The following is a 13666-nucleotide window of genomic DNA, read 5'->3' as shown; positions in this document are numbered from 1 at the left end:
TGAACTCATTAGAGTAGGATGTCATCATTATTATAATATCATTATGTTCAGCCACATAAAACCAAGCGGACAGAGTAACACCAGCCTTACAGGGTCCCTACAGATCCATAAAAAGTCTTTAAAGGCATTAAATTCTTTAATCTGAAAATAAGGCCTTGATTTGTATTGAAATGTTGTAAATTAATCTTTCAAAAGTCTTAAAAATTGTCAATTGGAAAGTAGGATTTTATGAGTATTTTTTTTTCTGATGTTGCATTGTAAAATCTTAATAATTGGCAAAATCTATTTTTGGTAACTAATTAACCATATTCTTCTTCTTAAACTCATCATAATGGGAATCCAGGCAGCAGAATCTCATACGCATCATTAAAAAAAGAAAATTGTCAAGAAAATCAGTCAACAACTGCAAGATATTTTCCTCTTCAGTTAGTAAACCAAATAGATACTTGTAATTTAATATTGTTTATTGTCCTCCATGTGGTCCACTTTCTCCAACACATTACATATACATATTCCAAGTCTTTAACTGGCCAAAAAAATGTATGTTTTATGTTATGATTAAAATTGTCCTTCTTTAATTTTGGCTATTGTAAATATGATCTTAAAGTGGCAATTTAAAAAAGTCTTAAAAAGTCTTAAATCTAACTTGCCTTAAGCAGTAGATGCCCAGCTTATAATATTTTTTTCTTTATTTTACAAACAACAATAGCATCATCTGTGGCCTTTTTTAGCTGAAAATGTAGGGTTTTATTTTATATATGTATTGTCACATTTTGCTTTCTTCTTCATAAAAAAAAAAAAAAAAAAAAAAAAGACACAGGACTTCTGGACACAATAGGCAGAATCTGAATCTGTGGAATCAGCTCGACAGCCAGCTGTTAGAACATGTGTTAACTTTGTTCATCATTTATTTTTGTTTATCCTCTCAGGGCCGGGCCTTGCTTTCATTGCCTACCCGCGAGCTGTAGCCATGATGCCTGTACCCCAGCTCTGGGCCGTCTGCTTCTTCTTAATGATTATCATGCTGGGGCTGGACACACAGGTCGAGACACACACACACACACACACACACACACACACACACACTTTGATGAATCACTTGCGATGGCATTGATGTGTTTTAAAAAGTGTGAAACTGACAGCGCCCACGCTGATCCTGTCTCTCCTGCGTCACCCAGTTTGTGAGTCTGGAGGCCCTGATGACGTCGGTGACTGATCTGTACCCTCACCTGATCCGACGGGGTTACCGCAGAGAGCTGCTGCTGCTATTCATCTGCTTCGTCTGCTTCCTGCTCGGACTGGTCATGGTCACGCCGGTGAGTCACACTCAGGATGGATGGATGGATGTGTGTATGAGGTGTACATGAGTCTCTAATACTGTTCGTTTTTAAGAGATATAGAATCGTGGAATAATCTCTGGGTTTTATTTGTTCATTTGTTTGTTTTGTTTTTTGCATGTCTGTGTCCTCGGCGATGCAGGGCGGTCTCTATGTGTTTCAGATCTATGACCATTTCTCCTGCAGTGGAGCCAGCCTGCTGCTCCTCTCCATCTTCCAGTCTCTGGCCATCGGCTGGGTCTACGGTACAGAGCTCAACTCCTCTCCATACGTTTCCTTTCATCTCATTTTATCATTTTCTTTCCTCTTCCATCTCCCTCCATCACCTTTTTCTTTATTTCCATTTTCTTCCCTTTCTATTAATTTTCTTTGCATTCTTCCTCTCTATCTTGTCTTTTCCTTTCCTTTATTTTCCACTTCTTTTTTTCCTTCTATGCTCTCCACTCCACTACTTCTTACCTGTCATCCTTTTCTCTCCTGCTCTCTTCTTTTTTATCCATCACATTTCCTTTTATTTCCATTTCATTTCATTTAGTATTTGCTCTCCATTTTCCCCTTCCATTTTTTTATCCTCATTTCCTTTTACATTTCCTTTCCTGTGATGTCCTTTCCTCCTCTTCACTCATTCTTTCCTTTCATCATTTTCTTTCTCTTCTCTCCTTTCCTTGATCCTTTCCTGACATTTCATTTCAGTCACTTTGCTCCTATAATCCTCTTTAATGTCCATTATTTTCATGTCCTTTGCTTTCTTCCTCTCTACCTTCTCCTTTCCTTTACTTCTGTCCTCTTTCCCTTTTCCTCCCTTTTCTTCCTCTCCCTTCCCTTTCTGTTTCAATTGATTACCTTTCCTCCTCTCCACTCATCCTTTCCTTTCATTCTCACCTCTCCCCTCCCCTCCTTTACTCTGCTCTACTTTTTTCTCCTCTCCTCTCCTCTCCTCTCCTCTCCTCTCCTCTCCTCTTCTTCTCTTTTGTCTTTGTTGCCTTTTTTTCTTTTTACGCCAGTGGTGGACAAAGTACACAATTTGAATCAAAGTATAGATATTCCTTATCAAATATGACTATTAGAGTTCAAGTACTAGAGTACTTGCCTTTTACAGTAAGTATTCAAAGTACTTTTTTTATCTCATCACATCATTGTATATTGTCACAATGCATTTACAGAGCCTAATGACTCTAAAACAACCCACTGAATACAATGACTTGCCTGTGTAACCGGTAGAATAAAAAGCTTGTTGAATATGCTGATAAACCTGTAGACATGCTCATAGTCTTGTAGGCTGTGATGAAGTTTGTGTGCAGTAAACAGCGCAAACATTTAAAATGACACCAGTCATTCTTCATCTCAAATACTTCAATCATGAAATCTGGTGGGGACTCTTCATCTCCATCTGCTGCCGTATCCATTACTAACACCGCATAACCAATTTCAACCGCCTGCTGCTGACCTCTCCTTTCTACTTGTCTCTATCAATGAGTTGCCCCATTTGAGCACCACTTCAACAAACAAACCACATGCAGAACTGCATGATCTCAGTTTATGGACTTATGCATTTTGTACAAAAATGTCCAAAATCATCAGTGTGGATTCAAAACTTTGCAGCGCCTGCTGCATTATGAGGGAGCCAGTTCCTACTGACAAGCGCAGAGCCACAGCATCATGTTACATATAAAAGCAAAAAATGGCTTTTTTAAATTGCCTGAAATACCACCTCATGCGAGCGTAAAAACTTTTTGCGATAAATGGGAGTTTTTTCTATTTTGATTTTCCATTAGGCGTATTTTATATTGGCAATTTAAATTTTTCGAATTCGAATTTGAGAGTGAATGGAAACCCGCCTATTGAAATGTGGTGGAGTCAAAAGTACAATATTTGTCTTTTAAGTATAGTGTAGTCAACGTAATACATTTCCAAAAAACGTCAAACTCTACTTAAGTGCAGATACTCAAAAACTCGACTCAAGTAAATTGTCACTGTCCCCTACTGTTTAACCCTGATACATTTAGATATAGAAAATATCCCACAATCTCATTCCATGTCTGAATTTAATTAGATTCTGTCTGAGCTCATTAGTGGGACAACAGGATATTGTATAATTAGTAAATGCTCAAATACATCAGAGGCTGACTGCTGTCATTTCTCACAGAAATAAAAAGACACAACAGTGACAAGAATTTAACACCTTTTATTTTGAATCCCTCCACTAATGAAAGTGGTTCCTTAAATCTGATTAACACACTCGCTCCACTTCCTCCCCTCCCTCTGCATTCCTCTGCCAGTCAGTAGACAGTATATTAACATGGCTGCAGTGACCCACTGTTGTAAGGAGACTGGCTCCCAGCCAGGCCCCTGTCTGTCTCCTCCTGGCCCTAAATCAGCCCCTGGGCCCTGTCGCCTCTCAGTCTCAGCCTGGCGGCCCCTGGGAGCCGCTATCCCGGCCAGACCCGGGACCTTATAGCATTTACAAAAAGGTTGTTTGTTTTAGAGTGAGATTGGTGAAATGTGCCACATACGTTGAACTCTCATCAGACATGATACTGAAGATTAATGTAATGATGTCTTTGTGTATTCACATGGACACACACTCACATGTGATGATGTGTGCTGGTATGCATGTGTCTATGGTGACCAAATGTATCCTCTGATTAAAATTTATTAGTCCTTGATAAATTATATCTTATGAAGTGCAAGTTATGTAACCAGTTAAATTTCTTTGTATAAACTTATATAAATGTGCAAATTAATATTATTAATATTATTATTTTTTAGATATATTTTATATTTTAGATATTTTGTTTTGCATTGTATTTTTAGATTTCTGTATTTTTTAACTTTCTGTTTTTTTTCTTTTCTATTGTGATCAGTAACTCCAGTGTCACAATGTCATATAATTCCTTAAAATGCAAATGCAAATGCAAATGCAAAAGAATACAATACAGGAAGTGGTAGAGCCTTTAGACTGGTCACTCTGTGTTTGGTGAGGAATTGAGAGCAAGAACAGTTGTGACGAAAAGAGCTGTGTCATCACAGGAGATAGCGGGTAAGTGAAGTAGATGAGCAGAGAGTGTGTGTCAGTGAGCGTGTGTGTGGGAATACAAATAGCAAGAAGCCTGTTTTATGGCTGTGCCAGCAGGAGGTGAGTGAGGAGAGGGGGTTTTAGTGGACTGGGTAACACAGCGGTCAGGACTCCTCTGCACCTTTCCCCCTTTTAATGACTGTGGGATTTTACAGTTTTTTAAGCACTCTAACACACGCTAACACTCTTCTGCTGCTGGCCACGGCTCACTTCTCAGGTTTGGTTATTTTAGAAAAGGGACACCTACTTTTACAGTCCTTTTTGGCACTGGGTCTGACTCTGTAACATTTCTATTTCACATTTAACAAAAGTCTGAATCGGATGTCATAAAAGCTACAGACAATCAGTACTACATGTGGCAGGAGGGATTAGTGCTTCTGTCTGTGGCAGCTTTGGCACAGCATTTTAGTTTCTGTTCAATAGGAATTACTGTTTTGGTGTGTTCACACCAAATGCGGTGTGAGTGTTTTGCATGGCGATTTTACAAACAAAGTCAATGCAAAGATGTAAATTCATGCCGGGCAGCACGATGGATGCCCAACTTTTTTGTGATCTTTACTTTTATAGGTTGTGATAACATTTTTTGCTGACTAAAAAGCTGAGATATAGCGGCATAGCATCATCACTAAAAAATAAATACAATCAAATCCTAATTTTTAAAGTTTTGTTATGTAGTTATTATTTTTACTTCTAGAAACTGAGGTTAAAGTTTTCCTTTTCAAAACCTTTTTCAAGTACCTTCCTCTATAGTCGTGGGTACTGGCAAAAAAAATCCAACCAAAGTTAGCCTCCACCACCAAAAACAACAAGCCAGTCATAAACCACACCATGATGTCAAACCAAACCCCAACCACCTGTGGTAAAGTGTTCTTGTTTTGTCCGCAGGAGCCGAGCGTTTCTGTGCCAACATCAGGGATATGACCGGCTACAGGCCCCTGCCTGTCTTCAAGCTGTGCTGGAAATACCTGACCCCAGTCGTGTGCACTGTGAGTGACCTTCTCCCCGCTGACCTGCTTTCACACTGTTCAGTGTCCGCTCGCTGGGAAATAGTAGACACATAAATGCATGTGCCTGTCAATCAGTCTAGCTTCTTGACAAAAGTGGTCTTTCCATGTCATATTCCAAACAATAACTTTGCATTTCTCTATCTCAAAGGAAAAATGCAGAGTACTGACATGAGAAAACTTGATGTCCAAACTTTTTTTTTTTTAACCAAACAGACTTTTTTTTATATTTGACCAGAAACTGTGTCCTCAGCTCCATCAGAAAAAAGCACTGTACTTAAATATGAACTCGAGGTGCTTGTACTTTACTTGTATGCTATTTTGAACTTTTACTCCACTACATTTCAGAGTGAAATATTGTACTTCTGTATTCATGTGACATATTCAGTTACTTTACAAATTAAGATTTTTGTATAAATAAACATTAACAGTTTATACAAGGACAGCTGTAGCAGTTTATCAGTCAGTTCACAGAAAATAATTGCCTAATTGCCACAACTATTTTGAAATTTTTTGTATTTTCTATCATTATCATTATTATTATTATTATTATTATTATTATTATTATTATCCCAGTTTGGGGAAGTTATCAATTTAAACTTTGTTTATAATTTTGAGGTTTGGGGTGGGTTTTTTTTTCCTTTTTTAAAATCATTTTGGGGTGGGTTTTTGTTTTTATTTTATATTTTTTTATAGCTTTTATATTTTTGGATTTTTTTTCTTGGAAATGTTTCTGCATTGAGTACTTTTACTTTTCATACTTAAGATAATTTTACCTGATTATACTGTCTTACTTTTACTTAAGTATGATTTTCAATGCAGGACTTGTAACAGAGTATTTTCATGGGTCAGTATTAGTACTTTTACTTAAGTAAAGGTTCTCAATAGTTCTTTCACCACTTGTCGTAATGTATGATTTATCCTGCAAAATCACACATCAAATCTAACTTATTTACATTTGTTAAAAATGCATGTCATTATGGATATTTTCGCCACTTAATCATAAGTAATATGCAGTATAACATACACATGTAATGTAATACATTGAATGTGTGATGTGATATGCCATTGTTATGTTTGTCATTTGTTTGTTGGTGGATGCTATTAGCACTCAGGTGTTAGTAGCCAACAATGCTATTTACACCTGGGGTCTAAATAGCCAATGTGACTATTTTCACTTAGGTCTCTATGTATGTCCCTGGGTGTCCTAGCAACGTTAAAATATAGCGTCAACATAAACAGCTATCCTGCTCAAGTTTATGTACAAAGTGTTCATTCAGGAGTTTCTCTTGCAGTGGTTACCAATGACTGATCAGAAACTTTTAGGACTCTTACGTTAGACAGGTGTTCAGTTTTGGATGGAAATAATTTGGTTTGACATTATTTTAAATGTCTGCCAGTGATATAATTTCACATCGTGTGGATGTTAACATTATGAAGTTTTGTTCTCCATACCTTACAACTAGGGCTGTCAGTGTTAATGTTTTAATTAGATGCAATTAAGGTTTGTACATAACACCTTATTTTTGTTTTTAATCGCCAGCTGACATTTCCGTCTTTCAGAGGCTGTACCGGGCTGAGTCTTTAAGCTAGAGTGATGAAACCATGTCATGCTAGCTTCTCCCTCCTCCCTCTTTATGCCCACAGGCTACCTTTCTGTTTTCCCTGGTGAGCTGGTCTCCATTGAAACTGGGGAAAGGCCTGGTGGCTCCTACCTGGGCCACCACGCTGGGCTGGCTCCTTACTATCTCCTCTGTCTCCCTTCTTCCCATCTGGGCCATCTATGCCATGGCCACCACCCCGGGGACCCTGCCACAGGTTACACTCTCTTTGATTCATTTACTACCTTGTTCTGCTGCTGATTTATTACTTTTACTTGTGTTAAACCAATCAACCAACTGTGACTCTTTGACCCTGCAGCGCTTCCGGTGTCTGTGCACTCCAGCCAAAAACTCACCGGCCCCGCTCCACTTTGCCAACAACATGTCAGCGCCCCCCTACAGCACCATGCTGCCGCTGAGTGAGAAGCAGAAGGAGCCGCTCACAAACATCATTGAGGATTGCAAGACCTGATGATGCTCAGTGCTGATGTAACATTGGGTGCTTGTCAGCCAATCAAGGTCAGAGTTAACACCGCTGGATCCCCGTTTTTAGATTGTATGTGTTTTAATGGATTGCAGGGGCCTATCTCATATCAAAAGTCACGGTCCACCACACCCAGGTCTTTAGTTTAATGTTGCATTCAGGCTGTCCAATGATCGCCAGATTTCTTTAGAATCTTTAGCCGGTGAAAAGTCATCGCAGGATTAATCACACAAAACTGGAGGCTATTGCATTTATTTGTCATTCATATGGTTCATCATGAAGTGAAACATCTCACTTAAAGGGTAACTTCAGTATTTTTCAGTCTATCCCATGATTTTGTGTCCATCTGACTACTGGAAACAACTGCAGTTGGTCTAGTATTGAACAAGAGGGCAGCAGCGAAACAGACTGCAATCTAAACATTAAGGGCCGATGTTTGTTTTGATTGATGCACGTCTACTAAAACTGTGTGACAGGCTCAGATTGTTATTCTCAGTGTCTGACATTATGGAGAAGATGCCTACAGAGATAGCCCTTTTTGTTTAAGAGTAAGATCCTCTTTGTTTAACAAGAGACAGCTCCGATATTACAATTGCCAAACCCACCAGACTCTATATAATAAACAGCAATTTTATCATTTTAAAACACACTCCATTCAAAGTTGACAAAAACAAAATAAATCTCACTGAGACTGTCTTGGGTCATCTTTCCATTGTTTCAACAATAACCAACTCTGGTTTGGTAGAAATTAGGCTGTATTCACCCAGTTAGATGTAAAACTATGCTGGCTCTGTACACACTGAAATTACTGTTGATTTAAATGAAGTCTGGTGGGTTTGACAATAGCAGTCTTGGGGCTGTTTCTGGTTAATATTACTCTTTCACAAAAGGTCTATCTCTGTTGGGATCAGTTTGAAAATGCTGTCAGACATTTAGACTAACAATCTGAACCTCTGAGGTGCAAAAACAATGAGAGTGAAACTGAAAAAAAAAGACTGCAGCTGCAGTCTGCAGCTCTTTTGCTCAATATTGGACCAATTTAAAAAATATTTGTTACCCATTTGTCACTTAGACTCAAAAATATGGGGAAATAGTGAATAGGTTACCCTTTAATGTTCACTCACATATCCGACGCAAGTCGTCACCTGAATGCACCGTTAGTCTTCCTCTCTTTACAGGGGAGCTGTGTGGACTTCTTCGTAGGTGTTTCACCTTCTGTGATCACGTTATTATGGGTCCCATTGCTTTTTTTGGAAAGCTTGTGCTATGATTGGGTTAAGTGTGAAATCCATACATGTGTAACAATTCCCAGATATCAGATGTTAAGATGGCACCTTTTTACTCTAAAGTAGTTGCTTACGTGGCTCATATGCCAAAAAAGTTTACTTCCATGGTATGCAGCCCACTGAATATTTATGGTCATGTTTAACACTTTGCTCATCGGCTTTGTGGCGACGTTACAGATTTTAAATTACCTTTTTTTTACAAAAATAAAAACCTAGATGAATCAAAAATCCATCAAAAAAGGGTTATAATTGACCTTGTTTGCAGTTGGAGGAGTCCTGTAACAGTTTTACAGAAGTCTCTTTTACTATGGTGGTCTATGAGAAAAATGCTTTTCTTTAGCTTAGTTGTAGCTTAATATTGCAAGTGGCCACTGGGAAAAACTTTCTGCAAGGCTAGGGGGCGTTCTTGGTGGCCGGGTTCAAGCATAGCAAATAAAAATTCAGAGTGCAGGATATCCCTGAAATAAATGCCCAAGTCCACAGCTCCAAATCCAGGGGTATGTAGACACTGAAGGAAAACTGACAGAGGGCCCTGGGCTGTGGCAGCAGACCCTGCTGCCACAGCCCAGGGATCGGTGGGGCTTGCTGGAGGCTTTAACGGGGCTGGAGAAGCAGTCATAGCGGGTAAGAGGAGAGCAGAGCACATTGGAGAACCAGAGGGCAGGAGCTCTGCGGGGGGCCACAACAGAGCACTCACAGTTGGCTGTCCTCCAGTGTTCAAAAATCCCTGGATGTGGGATCCAACATGCTCTGCAGGCCCCATGTAGAGTGAGCGGTGATGGGCGTCTTGCCATGTGAGTGGTGGGATCCATAATAGCACGTGATCATCATATCATGGAGTTGGAATAGTTGAGACCATGACTTATACAAAGACCAAGTGGCACTAATGCAAGCTTTGCATCAGCAAGACAGCTTTTTACTGCCAGTATGACCTCATGTTTACATGTTTACACTTCATCGTTGACAGAATGATTGCAGTGATCACTAACCGTTTTCTCCATCATCTGTCTAAGAAATTGAGCAGGAAAGTTGTAGTTTTTTAAGTTTCCGTCTTAGATGCACTACTTAATGCAAAACAACAGGCGTCATTAGAACGTCTTTGCACTGTACCAAAAACAACTCTCATTATCAAACTGAGAGAGATGCAATCATAGTATCTGAATCAGCAGGTATTAATGCAATATTGAAATATTGCTGCTGCTGTGATGACAAAACTGATTTTTTTTCTAAGCCCAAAGCATTTAACTTTAAATGTAAGAATAGAACTCCATTGTGACTCTCTATGTGAATTTGATTGTATCTTTATTTGTAACATGTACATTTTTTACATGCAGAGGAACTTTCAAGTGGCAAACAAAGGAATGACCTCTAAGCATTGTATAGATGTTAATATTTTTTAGAAGAAAATGCAATATGCGAATGTAAATGTTGGTTTTGTAGAAACAGGTTCTTATGTTTGTTTACCCTTCACTATTGTTGCATCTAATCATTATTTTGAGTGTGATCAACCCTTTGAAACCCAAGCAAATTGGCTTGTTTTCTGTGAAAACATGGGTAGAAGGCAATAGACAACAAAAGAAATGACTCAAAGCAAGAAATTAGTAAAAGTACAAGATTAGCTGAAATTAGTTAAAAAAACAAAATAGAAATAGAAAATAAAAAACAGAGGCAAAAAATGTAATTATGATTATTATAAATATAGTTTTTCCATAGCCATTTCCCCTAGCTTTAAAAAAATTATTTTCTAAATGTACTACTTCCTTGCACTTTGTGGATCATTTCTGACCAAGTTGTTCATTCCCTTTTTTCCTGTGTTTGTGAAAGAAATCACAATAATTTGCTCAAGGTTGAAAGGGTCAATCTGCTGATAATTTATATGATTTATTGATAAATTGATGAGTCTGTAAATGTCAAAACATTTTGAAAAATACTGATCACAATTCCCCAGGCCCCAAAGTAACAGTAACATCTTAAATTGCTTTTTTTTCATCAACTAGCAGTCCAAAACCCAAAAACGTTTTATTTTCTATCAGAAATTATATGAAAGCAGCCAGTTATACATATAAAAAACAATAATCAGAAAAAGTACTATTTTTACTTTAAAAAATGACAATCCATCGATCTTAAAAATAAAGTTTGATATTAATTTTCTTTTGATAGAATAATCGATTAATCGACTAATCATTGCTGTCTATCCTTCACTGACTACCTTTACAGGTACAAAATATTCCAGTTTTTGGCAAAAAGACAATATTCCTACTCAGCTGTTTACATGGCAAATGAAAGAGAATATTCCACTAACACTAACACTCCAACCTCGGACCTTGTTGATAAAATGTATTTTTCATACGTCATTAACAGTTACGATGACAGACATTACAGACAATGTGCTCTTTTCATCACCACGAAGTCTTTCTGGGATATACTCTTTACTAGGAGAACTACTTCAAAAGATAAGCAATATTTCTTGTGTGCATTTAAAGTCTTTAAACATAAATGGTTTGTTTTTTTAATTTGAATTCTTCGCAAAGCTCCTCTGAGACTCATTTAAAACCATCTGCTATCTTTAATTCAAACTGATCCAAGTGTGTTATCATCTCTGTTTACATGTGCCTTTTCTTTGAGTTGCTTTTGTACCTTTTTTTGAATTAATACATACACTGTGTTCAAAAGTTTGTGTTCATTTCTTACAAGACAAAAGTGAGTTGTGTGTGTGCAAGTGTATGTTTGTGTTCCCCCAGAACAGGATACCTGCAGTGGACGCTACCCAGGAGATGCTGCTCCTTTCCTCAGCGCCATGGTAACAGATGCTAAGAACACACCTGGTTTCTTCAAAGAGAGAGAGGAAACGACAGACACACACTCCCATCAGCTGTTCAACCGTGACAAGAACAAGCACTGTGATTTCCCTTCATCTGAAGCGTTTTCATCCTGATGGGAATTACTGCTTTAACATCTATGAAGGGTTAGAAGGAGGGAGGGTGTGTGTGTGTGTGTGTGTGTGTGTGTGTGTGTGTGTGTGTGTGTGTGTGTGTGTGTGTGTGTGTGTGTGTTTGTGTAGCGGAGGAGAGGGAGTCATGGAGACATACAGAGGGAGGGAGCACCAGGGGGATTCTGACACCACCACTTAGATAGAGCCTGGCGGTTATGTAAAAGGCTCGGCCTGTCAATTAACCGTATTGGATTCCCTCCCCTCCTAGCCGCCGTAGGAAGTGGCACACATACACGTGGCTCGGCACGCGGGTTCACACACACAACTTGTTTTGGTGACGCTCAATACTGTATCCAGCACGTGTGATCCGGGTTACTGTGTAATTGTGTGTGGGGGCGGTTTATGTCCATATGGTTGCTTTGGCATACATCTCACTTTCAGATGACGGGGATTAAAAACGATCCAATGGGCTGATTGTGTGAGAATCAAAGAGCAGAGGAAGAGGGAGGGAGAGGAGGACATAGTGAGCCAAAGCGTGCGTGCGTGCGTGCGTGCGTGCGTGCGTGCGTGCGTGCATGTGTGTGCGTGTGTGTGTGTGTGTGTGTGTGTGTGTGTGTGTGTGTGTGTGTGTGTGTGTGTGTGTGTGTGTGTGTGTGTGTGTGTGTGCGTGTGTGTGTGTGTGTGTGTCGTGTCAGTGTTGAAAGATGCTGTGGAAAGTTGCCTAATTTCTGCTCGGGCTAGGTGCCACTAGTTTGCAGCTGCACCATCCATTTTTTGCGCATATATGGGGATAAACTCCACATGCGAGCATGCATATATGTTTATGTTGATGTCCCTCAGATGTCCTCTCTCACACACAGCTCTGTCTCTTTCCTGCAGGTAATACACTTGACAGTTTGGTGTAAAGGAGATGCAGGCAGCAGCTGGGGGTGGGGGTGATGGACGGGTTAGAGACTCGAGGACGGAGAGAAAAAGAGATGGGTAGTGGGGGCGGGAGGTTGCATAACAGTTGATTTGGACATGCTCAATACTGGATGAGGACGCAGTGTTCGATAGTCGGCTGCAGGGCCGTAGCAGAGATTTTAATGCACCCGTGGCCCCTCTGTTGAAGAACTGTCATCATTCCAGTTGTCTGAATGCAGAGTGGATCCTCAGTGTGGGATGTTATATGGATCTTACCACGTCAGGATTTATGGTGGCAGCACACCGTGTTCCGCTTTCAGCTACGCATGCACACGCCCACTCCTTTGGCTGCATCCCTGCATGCACTGGGCCATACTACCCACACCGCTCAGTCACGTAGAAGGGGCTTTGGATTAGCATGGTGTTTTAGGAGAGCCGACACGCTGTTTCACAAAGTTGAAATGTAATATCTGCTCTCAAGTTCTGCGTGGGGAGGCCCCGCTCCGGGCCCGCAGACACACTGAGACTGTGGTGTGCAGAGGTAATAGCTGTAAGGTGACTCAGCAAATGAGCAGTGTTGGAACTTTTAAGACTTTTTAAAGAAAGGCTCTCTGAGAGTGTTTGTGTGAGACACAGTGAGGTATGCATGGCTAAATCCCTCCCTGCACACAAGTATGACATCCCATTGGCACCACCACACACACTTCCCTAAAGGTACAATAAATAATCACGACAGCTCCCAAGGCAGTTCCAGGCGCAGCCACACACCTGCAAACTCACACACACGCACACACTTTTTCTTTACTTTCTCATACCCATGCACAGCACCTAGTGTGTGCAAGCCCACAGATTTCCTCCACGCCATTAAATGTCCCCAGAACTCTTATTCTGAAAGGGCCATAAATTATCTATTCCCCCTGTAGTTTGCTGAGACTCGGCAGTCAAGTCCTGTTGGACTTTTAGCCTTCAATTATTAAGTGAGTCAAAGTGGGAAGAGTGTAAAAATAACAGGCTGGTGTTTAATGGCTGAGATAAATGGTGTT

At 39.9% G+C, this 13666-nt stretch overlaps 1 protein-coding gene across 9 annotated transcripts in view; it reads left to right on the top strand.

The window, feature by feature from the left end:
• LOC121962677 (sodium- and chloride-dependent GABA transporter 2-like) overlaps nucleotides 1-11670 on the top strand; it is a 38780-nt gene extending 27110 nt beyond the window's left edge. For 7 of the 9 annotated variants that reach the window (XM_042512921.2, XM_088074492.1, XM_088074494.1 and 4 more), the window contains 6 exons: nucleotides 930-1042; nucleotides 1179-1316; nucleotides 1480-1582; nucleotides 5299-5399; nucleotides 7065-7235; nucleotides 7338-11460. In XM_042512921.2, coding sequence (XP_042368855.2) covers nucleotides 930-1042; nucleotides 1179-1316; nucleotides 1480-1582; nucleotides 5299-5399; nucleotides 7065-7235; nucleotides 7338-7490 — 779 coding nt within the window. In that variant the 3' untranslated portion in view covers nucleotides 7491-11460. Of the gene's footprint in view, nucleotides 1-929; nucleotides 1043-1178; nucleotides 1317-1479; nucleotides 1583-5298; nucleotides 5400-7064; nucleotides 7236-7337; nucleotides 11461-11529 lie in introns of those variants that run through there. The other 2 variants (XM_088074491.1, XM_088074490.1) reach the window with 2 other exon arrangements.
• The last annotated feature ends 1996 nt before the right edge of the window (nucleotides 11671-13666 follow it).

This window comes from Plectropomus leopardus, chromosome 24, assembly GCF_026936395.1.
Source record: "Plectropomus leopardus strain MGB_pleo_1.0 chromosome 24, ASM2693639v1, whole genome shotgun sequence".
In the NCBI taxonomy this organism is placed as follows: Eukaryota; Metazoa; Chordata; class Actinopteri; order Perciformes; family Serranidae; genus Plectropomus; species Plectropomus leopardus.
Note: the sequence above shows the minus strand (reverse complement) of the source record. Positions and strands in the feature narration are given on the sequence as shown.